The following is an 18,550-nucleotide window of genomic DNA, read 5'->3' as shown; positions in this document are numbered from 1 at the left end:
TGATGAAGTCAACTTTAAATTTATCTTATTTTTTGTTTCTTTTTAGCAAGAAAGGAAAAATATTTCTTCTTTGAACTGGTGTTTTTCTGTGTTCTCTAGGTTGTAGTGCCCTCACGTGGCTGATCCTTATGAGTGTTTTCATGTGAACACATTTGAACAAGCCTTAATTAAGCATGTGCCCTGCATCACTACCAGTCAAAATGAAAAATCAGTGATTGCTTTGACTAAAGTCAGTTGAAGGTGCAAAGAAACTTCTTTTATAGATTAACACAATACATAACACAACATATTGGCAACACAACGCTGTTCTATTTTACTGCACTTAAAATCATGTGATATTTTGCTATGTGTAAGTAATATGAAAATGTATGATTAAAAGTAGAGTGAGAAGGGACATTAATTGCATTTATTCATTCTGGAATTTTTATCCATTTTCTAAATGTACCTTGATAAAGCTCTTGTTTTGCAAAACTACAACTGAATCCCTCTTGTGCTCTTTATTAACTATGGAAGAAAGTTATTTCAAATATTTGACTACCAAATGCTTTCTTAAAGAATTTTTTTGTTGCTGTTTTTCATCACAAAGGAGGGTGAAGGGCATTGGCTATCTCTACACACATGGGCAAAGTGGGGTAGAATGAGAAAAACCGGATATTTGTCGTAAGTAGTGTTCCCTATGATTTAGGAAATTAGGAAAGTAATTTATTGATTATCTACCATATAAGGCACATTAAGTTGCAAGAGATTTAATATATTTTAACTAATTTGATCCTGACAGCAATCCTATGAAATGCTTTTTCTTTTTCCGTAATGTAGCAAAATGAACCAAGGCTTAGGGAAAAAAAATTTGGCCACAGTTGCAAACCCACGAAATGCCAGTACTAACACCAGTCATCTATTTTTTACTATCTGGAATTTAATGATCAATCACTGTGTATTATATACTCCACTTAGAATTTTATTAAGAATATTCCAACCAGGTTATCCTTAGGATGGATTATAATACATCCAGTTACAGTTGGCCCTCCCTATCTGTAGGTTTTGTATCTGTGGGTTCTATATCTACAGATTTAACCAATAGTAGATGGTGTACAGTGTTCAAGATCCATGGTTTGAATCTGAGGAGACAGAACCCATGGAGACAGAGGGGCCTTATGAGATCTGAGCATCCTTGGATTATGGTATCTACTGTGGGTCTTAGAATTAATCCCCCACAGATAATGAGGAACAACTGTTACTTGAAATCTCCTTTTGAATTTTTGTCAGAGTCTTCATATGTGCTGAGCTTGCACTTTAGTTGTTGAGTCTTTAAAGAAAAACAAATTGATGAATTATTTACCAGTGCACTGATTTTTTTGTGTTTAATCTTTTTCAATACCAAAATGACATAAATAGCCTCAAAATAGTTCATGGCTTGGCCTGACATGACTCGAGTATGGAGTTGCTAAAATTACGGAAATGGAAAAAGCAAGCTCAATAATAAAATCATAGGGTCATAAAAGTTCTAACCTTCATAATGCTAAAAGATATAGCGGTATATGAAAGTGAAAGTTTACATTGACCTTTGTCTTCCTTGACGGTATTTTCTACTTTATTCAATGTGCTCATTATGTGCACTATTCTTACCAACTGTGTATTTATGACCATGAGTAACCCTCCAGACTGGACAAAAAATGTGGAGTAAGTAGAAGATTTTTTTAAAATCTTGCAATATTGTTGTCCCTTTATGTTTTGGATTGTGCTTCTATCACCTTCACACCTCTTCAGTTTCTTCAGCAAATTGTACTGGCTACTCCAAACCGGTTACACAATGACTCAAGTTGATTTCAACCACTGATTTTCTGTAGTGCAAAGCTTGCACTGGCTCATTCAGCTACTCAGATTACTGCACTGATTTGACTGCCCTTTATCTTCCTCGTGAGTCACACTGTTTTCAAGATCATCAGTGATTACTAGTATCTGATGATAAATTGATACATAGTTTATATGTTTTTTTCCTCATAGCTATCACTTTTCTATGATTTATTAGTTTATATTTTGTGGCTCTTAATGATGCACACTTTATTAAACAAAAAAGTCTTAATTTATTTTTGTATTAATAACTACTTGCTTAAATTAGACCAAAGCCAGAGTATTTCATTTAATATGTATAGAATAATGTTATTTGGGCCTTAAAATTGATTAATGTAAGCAAGTATAATACTCATATATAGTCAATGAAAATGTCTTTCAGTATGTAACGTTTGGTTTTTTTTCCTTAGGCCCTAACTATGGTCTAAATCATGGGAAGACCAATATAGACCTATATAGAACCTTCTAATTTTTATTTGTTGTTTTTCTCCTTTAATATATTTACATGTAAATTACCTTCAGGATCTTTAATGTGGGCTTGGCTATTTTCTCTCAGGTACACCTTTACAGGAATTTATACTTTTGAATCACTTATAAAAATACTTGCAAGGGGCTTTTGTTTAGAAGATTTCACATTTCTACGGGACCCATGGAATTGGTTGGATTTCACAGTCATTACTTTTGCGTAAGTACCTTAATACATTTTCTGTCCAGGAAGACTAAATCATTAGTGGAAGCCTATACTGTATTTCTCCTTGGTGGCTTCCTTTAACAAATCAAGCATGTTTCTTGGTTATCCTGTGAATTTAGGATATTTTTTCTTCCAATCAAATTATGCACTTTGGAGAAGTTAGGGACTATCATAGTAAATTACATGGCTTTGATTTCAATTAGTGTATAAAGCAATAAAATGTTTCCCGAGTAATAGAGATTATGATCAACAACAATGCCATTTTCCTCTTAATTGGAAAATATGATGGCAACACTCATTGAAGTTGAAAAGGTCTTGTTGAAAGACCAACTTAGATTTCTCTAAATTCTGAATAACTCTGATTTAATTCTACAGGTATGTAACAGAATTTGTAAACCTAGGCAATGTTTCAGCTCTTCGAACTTTCAGAGTCTTGAGAGCTTTGAAAACTATTTCTGTAATTCCAGGTAAGAAGAAACTGGTATAAGGTGGTAGGCCCCTTATATCTCCAACTGTTTCTTGTGTTCTGTTATTGTGTTTGTGTGTGAACTCCCTATTACAGATATGTGACAGAGTTTGTGGACCTGGGCAATGTCTCAGCGTTGAGAACCTTCAGAGTTCTCCGAGCTTTGAAAACAATTTCAGTCATTCCAGGTGAGAGCTAGGTTAAACACCGAGGCTGACTTCAGCAGCATTAGTGGTACAATCACAGCTTTTGTGCGTAAGCCTTGCTGCTTTTCACTTATTGCAAATGTTTGTAAAAAAGCAAGAATCGATACATGCGGTTTTGGATGGATTTGATTCTTTGCTTTTACTAGTTGTTTTCTTTAAAATGATCAGTTCTAAATCAGCCTTTGAGTTTAACAAGTTTTTGCATGAGGCATTTGCAGTGACAGGCTACATGGTTTGCGTCCTGTAACATCAAGCTTTCCGCATAGAAGCTAAACTATGAGGCATTTGAACTGATGCAAATTTGACCAGTTAGGTCTAAAATTGGTAATTATGTTAACTTCAAATAAATAAAAGAGCGAGAGATAGCATGAGTGCTGCATGGGACTCAGTTTTCAGATGTCTTCCTTTTTTAACCCATTCTCAAGCTGATAGAATTCACCAATATATAACCTCATAATTCAGTGACTTCAAGATTTCTTACTATATTATTCATACAGATTTTCTAAAACCAGTGAGAGGTTAGGGAGTAAGACATCTGCAAATAAAAGCAAAGTCTTTATACAAGGTTGATGTTTAAGCATGAATATCAAAACCATTTCTTTTGCTCTGAGGAGTATTTGGAAATATACTTTTGGTTTGTTTCCATTCACAGTTTTCTAATGAAAATACAAATTCTGCTTTCATTCATTTTCACCAGCTGGCGGGCTTTTCATGAAAGTGTTATTCAGTCACGAACATTAAACTAATATTGTTGGCATTCTGCATGACATCTTTATTTTCCAGGACATGCTCCTGATGTTTTTCTCTATAACATAGCTGATGAATAGTATACTTAAATTCCTCCCTTTGATTTTATTTGTAGGCCTGAAGACCATCGTGGGGGCCCTAATCCAGTCGGTGAAGAAGCTCTCAGATGTAATGATCCTGACTGTGTTCTGCCTAAGCGTGTTTGCACTAATAGGATTACAGCTGTTTATGGGCAACCTGCGAAACAAATGTTTGCAATGGCCCCCAGATAATTCTTCCTTTGAACTAAACATCACTTCCTTCTTTAATAACTCATTGGATGGGAACGGTACCACTTTCAATAGGACAGTGAGCATGTTTAATTGGGATGAATATATTGAAGATAAAAGTAAGATATATTCTTTTAACCATTAAGCTATTTAGTCCTTTAAATATTAAAAAAAAAAGTATATATAGTGAAAATTGTCTCAATTTTGATGTGAACCAAATTAGTTAGACCAGTTTAAAATAACTTAATATGTATGATGGGAAGTCCCCTGGTGGCTCAGTGGTGGAGAATCCACCTGTAATGCAGGAGACACCAGTTTGATTCCTGGGTTGGGAAGATCCCCTGGAGGAGAGCATGGCAACCCACTCTAGTATTCTTGCCTGGAGAATCCCATGGACAGAGGAGCCTGGTGGGCTACAGTCCACGGGGTTGCAAAGAGTCAGACATGACTGAGGCGACTGAGCTCACATGCATGCAATATATATGATATAGAATCAAATGATACCTTACTCCTTTTTCCTTATCTTTTGATCATGATAAAAGCTACCATGTGAAGACATATTCTTTTCCCCAATGAGTCTTGAGAGCACTACAATATAATGCTGTATAAACAAAAATATTTATTTAAAAGACATTGATCAAGAGTTTTCAGTCATCTTAATAAATAAATCAGTAATTTTAAGTATTCAGTGTATTTTACTGAAATGGATTGCTAAGAAGACTGAGGAATTTGACTCAATATATGTACTGAGCACTTAATATGTATCTGGAAGTAGAAAAATCAAGATGAAATCTGAATTTGTGTACTCATCAGAAAATTAAATTAAGCAGCCTTAGTCCAGCATCACTTATTAATGAGAAAGCATAAACTCAAAACCTACCTTTATAATATTTTTGTTCCAGCTTATCTCTTTGGTATCAATCATTGTATTAGAATTGCTTAATTTTATTTTAGAGATGGACTTAAAAACATAGTAATGATATACTTCAGTATAGGGCTTCAGTAGTTTAGCGGTAAATAATCTGCCTTCCAATGAAGGAGATGTGGGTTTGATCCCTGGATTGGGAAGATCCTCTGGAGAAAAAAATGGCAACCACTCCAGTATTCTTGCCTGGGAAATCCCATGGACAGAGGAGCCTGGCAGGCTACAGTCCCTGGAGTCTAGAGCCAGACATGACTTAGCAATTAAACACACACACATACTTCAGTATAATTTCTTACTGAAGGCATTGAATTTGTCATTGTAATGTCCACATTCCTCATTCTCTGTGTACAATTAACTAGCCAACTTCAGTTGGTCTCTTGATTATCAGTATTCTACAGGGATGTTTAGTCTGAGGTATCTTTCATGACTTTTAGAACTATATGAAAATTTATCATTTCCCACATTATATTAATGTTTTAAAAGTTAGTATTGTTATGAAGATTTATACTGGAGGGATTAAGGTTCACTGGCTAAGTGAATAAATAAAACAAATAATTTCATTATTTATGGGCTTTCCTATTTATTAATATTATAATAGCAGCATAGTGACAATCATTGCACATAAATTTTTCATGTATTTCTGATTGTTTCTTTCAGATAGATTTATACTAATAGAATTTTGGAATGCTAAAGAGTTTGACCATATTAAAGCTTAGTTCAGTTCAGTTCAGTCACTCAGTGGTGGTCCAACACATTGCGACCACATGGACTGCAGCATGCCAGGCTTCCCTGTCCATCACCAGCTCCTGCAGCTTGCTCAAACTCATGTCCATCAAGTAGGTGATGCCGTCCAACCATCTCATCCTCTGTCGTCCCCTTCTCCTCATGCCTTCAATCTTTCCCAGCATCAGGATCTTTTCCAATGAGTCAGTTCTTCACATCAGGTGGCCAAAGTATTGGAGTTTCAGCTTCAGCATCAGTCCTTCCAAGGAATATTTGGGACTGATTTTCTTTAGGATGGACTCATTGGATCTCCTTGTAGTCCAAAGGACTCTCAAGAGTCTTCAACACCACACTTAAAAAGCATCAATTCTTTGGTGCTCAGCTTTCTTTATAGTCCGACTCTCACATCCATACATGACTACTGGAAAACACATAAGTTTGACTAGATGGACCTTTGCTGGCAAAGTAATATCTCTGTTTTTTAATATGCTATCTAGTTTGGTCATAACTTTTCTTCCAAGAAGCAAGGGTCTTTTAATTTCATGGCTGTAGTCACCATCTACAGTGATTCTGGAGCCCCCCAAAATAAAATCTGTCACTGTTTCCATTGTTTTCCCATCTACTGCCATGAAGTGATGGGACCAGATGCCATGATCTTAGTTTTCTGAATCTTAAATTTTAAAGCCAACTTTTTCACTTTTCTCTTTCCCTTTCACCAAGAGGATCTTTAGTTCTTCTCTTTCTGCCATAAGGGTGGTGTCATCTGCATATCTGAGGTTACTGATATTTCTCCTGGCAGTCTTGATTCCAGGTTGTGCTTCATCTAACCTGGCATTTTGCATGATGTACTATGCATTAAGTTAAATAAGCAGGGTGACAATATGCAATGTTGACATACTCCTTTCCCAGCAACAACCAGTCTGTAGTTCCATGTTCAGTTCTAACTCTTGCTTCCTGACCTGCATACAGATTTCTCAGGAGGCAGGTCAGGTGGTCTGGTATTCCCATCTCTTTAAAAATTTTCCAGTTTGTTGTGATCCACACAGTCAAAGGCTTTGGCATAGTCAATAAAGCAGAAGTAAATGTTTTTCCGGTATTCTCTTGATTTTTCAATGATCAAATGGATGTTGGCAATTTGATCTCTGGTTCCTCTGCCTTTTCTAAAACCAGCTTGAAAATCTGGAAGTTCACAATTCATGTACTGTTAAAGCCTGGCTTAGAGAATTTTGAGCATTACATTGTTAGCATGTATGATGAGTGCAATTGTGTGGTAGTTTGAACATTCTTTGGCATTGCCTTTCTTTGGGATTGGAATGAAAACTGACCACTTCCAGTCCTGTGGCCACTGCTAAGTTTTCCAAATTTGCTGGCATATTGAGTGCAGCACTTTAATAGCATCATCTTTTAGGATTTGAAATAGTTCACCACTAGCTTTGTTTGTAGTGATGCTTCCTAAGGCCCACTTGACTTCACATTCCAGGATGTCTGGCTCTAGATGAGTGATCACACCATCATGCTTATCTGGTCATGATGATCTTTTTTTTTGTATAGTTCTTCTGTGTATTGTTGCCACCTCTTCCTAATATCTTCTGCTTCTGTTAGGTCCATATGATTTCTGTGTTTTATGTGCCCATCTTTGCATGAAAGATGGCTAGAGAGGCATAGTCTCAAATTCTGCTCTAGAGAGATCAAACTATATAACTCCTATAGCAGTGTCTATCTTACTGAATTCTCATTAATATTAACTGTTACTGTATGGTAGAGAGAAAAGTATATCCTCTTTTTAATTATTAATGTGGTAGAATTTATAATATGTTTATCAGTAGCATTAGCATTTAATATTTTTATATAATGTGAATTATCTGTTGGTATTTTTACTCATTATTCGATAAAAGTATAGTATATTTTGGGAAATTCATATGAATTTGATAATTTATCAAGTATGTTAACCTTTTGCTTTTTTTTTTTTTTTTGCAGATGTATTCTCTAGCTTGTTTTTCTTCTCATTGTTTTGATGCCTAAATGACTTTGATTTTTAGGCAATCAAGTCATCAAATTTTGAGGTTTTTTTTCCCCCCATATTTAAGTTTATAAATGCCTCTGGATTCAGAGATAATACAAATTTTCACCTAGATATTCTACATATAAAACAGCCTCATATATTCTACATTATAGAAAGTCTTCATATTTTTATATTAATGGACTTGTTTCTAAATCTTTATAATTATTTTTTGATATATGTTATGAGGCAATGATCTAATTTTTTTCATAAAACTATGACTCAGATTTACCTATATAATCAATTAAGATATTCTTTGAATATAGACTTTAAGTATTTCTGAAAACTAAAAAATAAATTTGTGAGGGATATGTGTGTGTGTTTAAATGTGTTTATGTCTGTGTGTTTTTGTATGTGAATATGTAAATATGTATGTTTATGCATTTGTCTGTTTCCTGAGATATTCTCTGCAACTTATTAGCGTCATGTGTAAGGTATTCCTTAAGAATAAAAACCAGGTATACTTAGAAAATCTTTATCTCCAAAGGGACAAGTTTATCTTGAAAGACAATAATCAAGCCAGAACTCAAAACAAAGAACTTTTTTATAGCATCATGGAAAGGGCAAACAACTAAGCCCACTTTTCACAAGAACCTAAGTTAAGAGTGGCGGGAAAAACATGTCTGAATCCATTTTGACAACATGTAGACTAAAATGTTATTTCATGGCAGCATTTAGAAGCAACAAGGCTTTTCTTTCTCTCACTTTTTGTGCCAAGTAAAAAATATCAGTTTGACAACTATTTTTTAATTATCTCGCCTGGGTTCGATCACTGGGTTAGAAAGATCCACTGGAGAAAGGAATAACACTCCAGTATTCTTGCCTGGAAAATTCCATGGACAGGGGAGCCTGGCGGGCCACAGTCCATGGGGTCGCAAAGAGCTGGACATGACTAAGAGACTAACACTTACTTAAGTGATTTGAGTTATATTTGCCATAAATACTGATAAGGAATGCTATAATAGTTACACCTTAAAAAATTTCTTTTTAAACAGATATTCTAAACATTTGTTTAATCAAAAATGTTTGTGATATTTGTATAGTATTAGTTATTATTTTCATTTAGCCATACACATATTTGGGCTTCCCTGGTGGCTCAGCTGGTAAAGAATCCACCTGCAATGCGGGAGACCTGGGTTAGATTCCAGGGTTGGGAAGATCCCCTGGAGAAGGGAAAGGCTACCCACTCCAGTATTCTGACCTGGAGGATTCCATGGACTGTATAGTCCATAGGGTCACAAAGAGTCAGACACGAGTGACTTTCACTTCATTTCACTTCATACACATATTTATTATTTTATCAATTTTATTATGCTTTAAAAAAATGTAAGCCTTATTACCCAGACACAGTGGCTGAAGCGTTTTTAAGGTTCTTCAAAATAATTCTTTCTATTCTTTGCTCTTTTAAATAGGTCACTTTTATTTTTTGGAAGGGCAAAATGATGCTCTGCTTTGTGGCAACAGCTCTGATGCAGGGTAAGTGCTGTTTTGTGTCAAGCCTCAGTCCACACTGCTCCCTAGGCCTTAACCTGCCACTTCCTGCCCACCCTGCCCCCACTTGCTCCTCATTCAAAGCCCTCCATAAATTCCACTTCACGCTGACTCAAAATAGCTGGGATAAGTGTGGATTCTCACCTCCTTCACACACTCATGCAGCAATTATTTTTCCATACTAGGTCACAGCTAATCTTCCAAATTAGTTCAATGGAAAATAGAAAGAAAAACAATACATATACATAAAAAGCTCAAGTTAATAGAATTCATAACCGTGTTCTTTTATAAGTGTGATATTCTATATATACTAATGTGGTCTCCATGGCATAAAATATATCTGAAGATAATATCAGTATCTGCTCTGTGGTGAGTCCACGTTTAGCATATTTTAGCAAAGTGGTTAAGAGCATAGACCGGAGAGTTTACACAAATTCAAGCCGGAACCTCACCATATAATGTCACCTCTCCTTGCCCTGATTTCCCCATGGGATAAGTGGGAATAAATTATAAGGTGTCTGTGAGAATTAAATGGATTAATGAATGTATAGCTATTACAGCATTCAATAAGTACTTTTAATTATCGTAACTGGCATTATGTGAATGCTTGTTTTTAAGAAGCATTTTCCCTGGAGCTAAAGCTAGGAGGAAAATTCAGAGAAATAGTTCTTTCTGTATTTACGAGATTTTAGAATCACAAATGGAAGTCTGATGTTCTTTCTGAGGGAGGTGCTATTGTGGACATTAGTAACTAGTACCTATAGCAGAATCCCCAATGGGAACAAGCTTTGCATTTAGCTCATATGATATTGTGCTGTGTTTATTTCCAGATCTTAATGATAAGTAAAACAGATTGATTTTAACTCTTCTCTGTACTGTACTAAGTGTTTTACATATGATGCCTTATTCAGTGATTGTAAGTTTAGAGGCAGGTTCTGTTATTAGCCTGTTCTTACATACAAGGTATTCCAAACCAACAACTTGCCCAAAATCACACAGCCCAGAGTGTCAAGCACAAGGTTGAGTCCAGGTCAGCTTAATCATTAAGGTCATACTGTGAAATGTTCACTCTGCAGACTCATTCACTCCTCTTGGTATGCACCCCCCCCCCCCACCATCTTTTTCTTACCCCTCTTTCCTACCTCCACATTCAACACACTTCTGCCTCTAGATATCTTCAGTGAAAATCAAATTTTCCCCTGCAGACTTATTTTTCTGTTCATCTTCACAAATCTCAGAAGATAGTAATCATAATATGATTGCTCTTATAGGGAGGCATGATAAATATAATAATGGCAATCGTGAATCACAGAGAAATCCACAAATAGATTTAGCAGATCCTGTTGTTATGTAAATCAGTCCTCTTAGTCCTGGACTCAGCACTGAGTAAAGTGAGAACAATCTGCTCTTTCTTGTGTTGCATGAAATAGACATCAGGGTCTATAAAAACAGGAAAACCAGCCATCCAACTTTCAGTGACTGATGTCCCCTCTTTCTTTTCACCTAATCACAGCCAGTGTCCAGAAGGATACATCTGTGTGAAGGCTGGTCGAAACCCCAACTATGGCTACACAAGCTTCGACACCTTTAGCTGGGCTTTCCTGTCCTTATTTCGTCTCATGACTCAAGACTTCTGGGAAAACCTTTATCAACTGGTGAGAACAGATGAAATGATTCTTCTGGGAAGCATGAACTCCTGAGATCAAGAGAACTGCTGTAAAATACTTTATTACTGAGAGTGCATGCTTGTAACATTCTGTATAAAATTTAATAAAGTATCTCTTCCATTTTTACAGACACTACGTGCTGCTGGGAAAACATACATGATATTTTTTGTGCTGGTCATTTTCTTGGGCTCCTTCTATCTAATAAATTTGATCCTGGCTGTGGTGGCCATGGCTTATGAAGAACAGAATCAGGCAACGCTGGAAGAGGCGGAACAGAAAGAGGCTGAATTTCAGCAGATGCTCGAACAGCTTAAAAAGCAACAGGAGGAAGCTCAGGTATAGTAGCAAACATAGAGCCCCTTTGTGTTTATCTCCATCCTCTGACCATACTGTCAAGATCACAGACATTTAAACACACAAAATCAGCAGTGATAACTGACATTAGAAACATGCTATATGTGTTTAATAAGCATTAGGAGCCTATTTGGTAATTAGAGACTTATTCTTTTATTTTGATGATTACTTGGGCTTCCCTGGTGGCTCAGACTGTAAAGAATCCACCTGCAATGCCAGAGACATGGATTTGATCCCTGAGTTGGGAAGATAATGCTGAAGAAGGGAATGGGAACCCACTCCTGTCTTCTTGCCTGGAGAATCCCGTGGATGGAGGAGGCAGGCAGCCTACAATGCATGGAGTTGCAAAGAGTCAGACATGACTGAGCCGCTAACATCACCTAACTATAGTAATAGCATACGAACATGGCAGATTATAATGAGATTATTGGCAGTTTTTTTCTCCCTTGTGACCCTTCATTCACTCAAGCTCACAAAGTAGTTATACCTACATGCCTTCATTTGAACTATTTTCTTAATCTTCTGAGGGAGCAGAATTAAGTTCTGGTTGCTTCTTCCTTAGAGTCACTAGAGGTGGGAAAGGTCAGAAAACCAAGGTCAAACTGAGAAGATTATTTTATAGAGTCTGGAAAAAAAGACAAAGACCTATTTAACATTTATTTTCTATTTGAAGAATTCAAATGTAAGCTTGTGGACTGTGTAAAGGAAACACTGGTACATAATCATGCTAAATCATTACGTTCTGTGCCCACTACCCTGTAAATCTTATAATTCGGACTTTATGAAGTTTCAAAATAATTTCTCTAGTTATATGTGCTTGACTTAATGTTGTTAATCCAATCACCTATATTCATTTTTATTGAATGTAGAGTACAATTCCCTTTTAACACCGAGTATCCTAATATGTAATAAAGATCAGATAAATAAAATTATACTGGAATAGCAGCAACAATATTGAGCACTTTATCTTTCCAATAATTGTACTGTTGTAATTTATAAATTCACTCAGATGCCATGATCGAGGGTTTTCTTATATACAGTCTCTAATTTGTTTTCATTGTGCATTTCTTAGTGAAATAATCATTTTAAGTCAAGGAGAAAAAAATGTTTATTAAAACAAAATACTTGACTGAATTAAATTTAAATATTTATACTGGCACTAAAAGTCATTGTCAAGTGGAAGTGTGCTAGATCAGGTTAAAATAGGAAACCTTTAGTTCTTAAATTATTTGCTTCTTATGACATTGTTTAAATAATAGAAAAAATCTTTATGATATTTGAGTGTCTTATGCATTTTATTAGATAATTAGAATGTGTAGTGTGAAGACACAGCTTGAAGATCTTTTTTGAAGTCACATGTGTCATCTTTCACTTTTCTCTTAATTTTAATTCTTTCATTGGCTTAATGATAATGTGTGTGTGTGCTAAGTTGCTTCAGTCATGTCTGTCTCTTTGCAACTCTATGGACTGTAGCCTGCCAGGCTCCTCTGTCCATAGGATTCTCCAGGCAAGAATACTGAAGGGAGTTGCCATGCCCTCCCCCAGGGGATCTTCCCAACCCAGGGATTGAATCTGTGTGTCTCTTACATTGGTAGGTGGGAATTTTACGACTAGCACTACCTGGGAAGCCTGACAATGACAATATATGAGCTGTTTTCCAAAATACATACTAGAATGGAGAATCATTTTTTAAAATCACATATTCATGATACCAAAGATAAGTGAAGCAGTAACATGGATAGAGTTTTTCAAAGTTTATATGTAACTGCCATTTCCCTTGGACCCTTCTAGGCAGCAGCTGCAGCAGCTTCAGCTGAATCAAGAGACTTCAGCGGTGCTGGTGGGATCGGGGTTTTCTCAGAGAGTTCTTCAGTAGCATCAAAGTTGAGCTCCAAGAGTGAAAAAGAGCTGAAAAACAGAAGGAAGAAGAAGAAACAGAAAGAACAATCTGGAGAAGAAGAAAAGGAAGAGGGGGTCCACAAATCTGAATCTGAAGACAGCATAAGAAGAAAAGGTTTCCGGTTTTCCTTAGAAGGAAGCAGGCTGACATATGAAAAGAGGTTTTCCTCTCCACATCAGGTAAACATATTATATTATATAAATTGCATTTGTTATAGCAAACACATGTATTTAAAATATGCCAGAATTTGGTTAGAGATAAAACTGCCTTCCTCCTTGATGACACGATACTTTCAGAATGGTAATGATTGATGAATAAGTTTTGGTTATCATCTCAAGGAATTTGTGAGTTTTACAACTTTTTGGAATTCCAGGAAAGCATTTTTAGAGCATAGATCCCACTGCACTTGGGAAGACTTGTGATTTTGAGATTTCCCTAAAGACTGGTAAGCATCTCAGGGCAATTTTCCACCTGAGGAATAATCAGCAGATGGTTCCTGTCCCTTCTTAGCTGTGGTGCCTGGAACCAGTAACTGTCAGTTTTCTGAGTGGCAGCTTCCTAGAACTGAAGAGTGGATTCTCTCAGACCATCTGTGCAGTTGTTCCCATCCACCTGCCAACTTCATATGAGGAATGTATTCTTTGTGTTCTTATTTCAAGGGAAACCGGAGCAACATCTTTTCTAAAAGTGTCATCAAAAATTTTAGGTAGATGCACACTGAGGAAGATCTATGATGCTAAATAAACAATTGTGGTTAATTGCACTTGATTACCTGTGTCTCATGTTTAAGGAGACTTGAATGAAAATAATATGTTGACTTATATAGTACAGAAAATGTTATCTAGATGCTTCTGGCTTATCTACCAACACCAGCTGCTGTAACTTTGAAATTTAGGATCATTAATTGTTTTTAAAATTATCAAAAGATTTACAGATTTTTGGTACTGAAAAACTTCATGTCCATACAATTAACAATAACAGTTTGAACACCGACAGCATTGATAATGGCTAACACTTACATGGTGCATTGCTTCTTACAGTATAAACTTATTGAGGCCACTCACTGCAGCCCTAGGGGGTACTGTCATCCTCATCCCCAATCTGCAAATGTGAAGACAAGGGGAGGGGTGGTATTCTTTGTTGAGTGCCTGTTTTGTGTTTGGCATTCTTCTTCTTCTACCGTAATTAATGTTAACAACTCTGCATATGACTGTTTTCACCTCTTTTTAAGCTCAGTGAAGTTAAATAATTGCCCAATGTCATATAGTTTATGTCATATAGTTATTAAAGGTTGAAGTGGCATTCACAGTTGGCCTGACACTGAAACCCTTGAACTTTCTGCTGTATTAGGCTGACTAGAAAGAATATTTTTTAAAAAGTCTTAAGAAACTGATGAGAAAACTTACAATTTGATTTCATTTAAAAGATATGTATATTTAGGATTATATATGTTCTTTGTATCCACAGTCTCACATAACATTATGTTTAATATGTATATAATTTTTATAGGTCAGCCTCATTCACTCTAAGTCTAGGTTACATTATGAGATATGCTAAATGAAAGGATTAGTGCAGTTGAATTTAAATTTGAAGTAGAACCTGTTTTAAAATAAGTACCAGCATTTACTCACCCTTGTTCATGTTGTTGTCATAATAATTAAGATTTCGTTAGTAGAGACATGAATCTCAATAAATGTGAATGTAAAGAAAATCAAATCTCCCTTTTAGAGTATTGTTTGTTTTGAAGGAAGGGAAGAGGGAAAAGAGAGAGGGAGAAAAGAAGGGAAATAGTTAGCTGGGGAAAAACTACCAAAATTTGAAACTGAAAACCAGATACCAGATGCCACAGAGAGTCACCCCAGTGTGCTTTATTTTGAGGCCAATAGAACTAATTCTAGGCGGAATAGTAAAGTCTGAAAATGTTAGGTTCTAGCTCACCTTTTTCTGTACATGTTATCCAAAGACGTAACATTTTCCCCATACCGTCTTCTTAAAACTTCTGCTTCCTAACTAGCTGGGTATCATAGGTGATGACTGACTTATACAACATGTCATATCTGGCTCAAATGGATATCTGTTTCTGAAGTGGTATTTGTATAAAAATAGAACTGAAGATTTTTATCTGATAAATAAGTAATCAAGCAACTAATTAAGAAGATGGAGAGGGCAATGACGATACAAAGAGACAGAGAGAGAGAAAAGGAGGGGGGAAAAGGGAGGGATGCTGAAGTCATACTAATTTCACTTCGCAAGACCCTGTAAGTAATACTGAAAATAGTGAGCCTGGGTACAGTGGTGAAGAGTCCATAGCTTTTGCTAAGTTTTGCAAGGGCACAAGGCCCAAATGTATTAAAAAAAACTATTGCTTTATAGGGACATGATAGGCAATTGTATTGGTAACCATTGATATTTTCATATAAAAAAATATAATACATACTTTTACCACTGGATTATAATTTCCTCAGAGTAGGTTGATTGTATGAAATACTTTTTAGACTTCTTAAGACTTCTTATTGTGGGATAGGGGAAAGAAGGAATTCAAGAGTGCAGTTTCTAACCATGGCTCAAGATAATCTGGATATTTTATTTCTAAAGCCTTTATAAGATACTGTTGGCCTTCTGAAGTTATTATTTCCCTCTGTATTTGTGATAAACCAAAGATCCACTTATTATGGCAGATTCTTTTCTTACTGTCCATCCATCCTCTATTTGAAACAGGACATTTCATTGCTATCAGTTCAGTTCAGTTCAGTTCAGTCACTCAGTCGTGTCCAACTCTTTATGACCCCATGAATCACAGCACACCAGGCCTCCTTGTCTATCACCAACTCCCGGAGTTCAGCCAAACTCATGTCCATCGAGTCAGTGATGCCATCCAGCTATCTCATTCTCTGTTGTCCCCTTCTCCTCCTGCCTCCTATCCCTCCCAGCATCAGGGTCATTTCCAATGAGTCAACTCTTTGCATGAGGTGGCCAAAGTATTGGAATTTCAGCTTCAGCATCAGTCCTTCCAATGAACACCCAGGACTGATCTCCTTTAGGATGGACTGGTTGGATATCCTTGCAGTCCAAGGAACTCTCAAGAGTCTTCTCCAACACCTCAGTTCAAAAGCATCAATTCTTTGGTGCTCAGCTTTCTTCACAGTCCAACTCTCACATCCATACATGACCACAGGAAAAACCATAGCCTTGACTAGATGGACCTTTGCTGGAAAAGTAATGTCTCTGCTTTTGAATATGCTATCTAGGTTGGTCATAACTGTCCTTCCAAGGAGTAAGTGTCTTTTAATTTCATGGCTGCAATCACCATCTGCAGTGATTTGGGGGCCTAGAAAAATAAAGTCTGACACTGTTTCCACTGTTTCCCCATCTATTTGTCATGAAGTGATGGAACCAGATGCCGTGATCTTAGTTTTCTGAATGTTGAGCTTTAAGCCAACTTTTTCACTCTCTTCTCTCCCTTTCATCAAGAGGCTTTTTAGTTTCTCTTCAGTTTCTGCCATTAGGGTGGTGTCATCTGCATATGTGAGGTTATTGATATTTCTCCCAGCAATCTTGATTCCAGCTTGTGCTTCTTCCAGCCCAGCATTTCTCATGATGTACTCTGTATAGAAGTTAAATAAGCAGGGTGACAATATACAGCCTTGACGTACTCCTTTTCCTATTTGGAACCAGTCTGTTGTTCCATGTCCAGTTCTAACTGTTGCTTCCTGACCTGCATATTGATTGCTATAGATTTCTGTAATTAATGTAAGCAGTGGAAGTTGAGGCTAACACATGGAGAACAATCATTTTTCATATAGCTGCCACATACACCTTTGAACTTTGAGAAATATTGTGTCTAATTGTATAACTTAAACTTATTTCTCTCCAAATCATCTACTGGCACTAACTGAGGGCAGTACTTACTTGTACTATAAAAATATAAACTAAGAGTGGTACATATACGTAATTTCTACTTTATTTCCTATTGTCAAGCATTTATTGTCTGGCTTTCTTTCTGAGGTAATGATAACCAGTAGGTCATAAGTTCTGTAGATATTATGTCCTTATATCTAATTCAAAGTCCCTTGTAAATAGAGAAAGGAGACATGAAAGAAACTGGATAGTGTAGGAGAGATTTTTAAAATATTCATATGGAAATAATAAAGGAAATGAATTATTTTACTAATGAAGTTGCTAATAGGATGAAAAAGCATGAGTGTAGGAAAAGAAGAAATAAGTTCTTCTGGGAGAGTAGATCAATATTCTTAGATGTGATTCTTTCTGTAAATAATGACTAAGATCATATAATATAATATTTAAAGATTACAGACATTTTATAGATGTTCATAGGTGTCACTGAGAAAATCATTCTTTAGCTGAAAATAAAATTAAATGAATACTTATTAGTCAGGTAATGTAAAATATATATAGGTACAAAATAATAATTTTAGTTAGCTTTAAATCCTTTGGAGATAAAAAGATGAAACTAGTAATGCTTAAATGATGGGTTGGTATTCTATTAATAATCACAGAAATCCAACTTAAGCCAGCTTAAGCAAAAAAGAGAATTAGATCATGAAAATAATATTGATGAGTAGCTTTAGGCACAGCTGGACTCAAGGGCTCAAAACATGTTACTAGGGCGAAGTATCTCTCCACATCTACAGATTCCTCCAATATGGTGATAAGATGCCCACTGTGGTTCCAAACTTACAGTCAGTGGTTTTTAGCAACCTCAATAAAAAATGCACCCCTTTCAGTTGCAAAAGAAATTGGTGACTGTCAGTGGACCATTCAGAGTCCCCTACCTATTTTTAAACCGTCTCCATGGCCAGAAGCATGGAATACACTCATTGGCTAGACCTGGATCATGGGCTTGCCAGAGACCATTTCTTGAAGACAGTCAGGGTACTGCCAACAGACAAAGGACAAATGGACATTGGAGAAGCAGCAACAAGTGCTCCCTAGAGTGAAGCTGCAGCAGCAGCAGCAGCAGTAAACAGCACAGGATTCATTGTGCTCAATGCTACTGTGCTTGAGAATCAAGGTAAAATGAATGATGCCAGTGACATTGTAGCCATCTAGAAAATTGTTAAATGATTGTGACTAGACACTTAGTGAAAACCAGGTTTTTGTAAATATGGTGCTCTTCAGATTTCTTGAGACAGACAAAAGAGTGAAAATCAGGGAATGAATCATACAGTCTTTCAGTTTGA

At 36.2% G+C, this 18,550-nt stretch overlaps 1 protein-coding gene across 1 annotated transcript in view; it reads left to right on the top strand.

Annotated features, from left to right (window-relative positions):
- SCN2A (sodium voltage-gated channel alpha subunit 2) overlaps positions 1-18,550 on the top strand; it is an 87,805-nt gene that overhangs the window by 11,428 nt on the left and 57,827 nt on the right. Inside the window, exons 3-10 of the mRNA XM_052664365.1 lie at positions 1,591-1,680; positions 2,408-2,536; positions 3,105-3,196; positions 4,077-4,349; positions 9,350-9,413; positions 10,942-11,083; positions 11,225-11,431; positions 13,241-13,528. Coding sequence (XP_052520325.1) covers positions 1,591-1,680; positions 2,408-2,536; positions 3,105-3,196; positions 4,077-4,349; positions 9,350-9,413; positions 10,942-11,083; positions 11,225-11,431; positions 13,241-13,528 — 1,285 coding nt within the window. The remainder of the gene's footprint in view (positions 1-1,590; positions 1,681-2,407; positions 2,537-3,104; positions 3,197-4,076; positions 4,350-9,349; positions 9,414-10,941; positions 11,084-11,224; positions 11,432-13,240; positions 13,529-18,550) is intronic.

This window comes from Budorcas taxicolor, chromosome 2, assembly GCF_023091745.1.
Source record: "Budorcas taxicolor isolate Tak-1 chromosome 2, Takin1.1, whole genome shotgun sequence".
Lineage (NCBI taxonomy): Eukaryota > Metazoa > Chordata > Mammalia > Artiodactyla > Bovidae > Budorcas > Budorcas taxicolor.
This window is presented reverse-complemented; position numbering and strand designations above follow the sequence as displayed.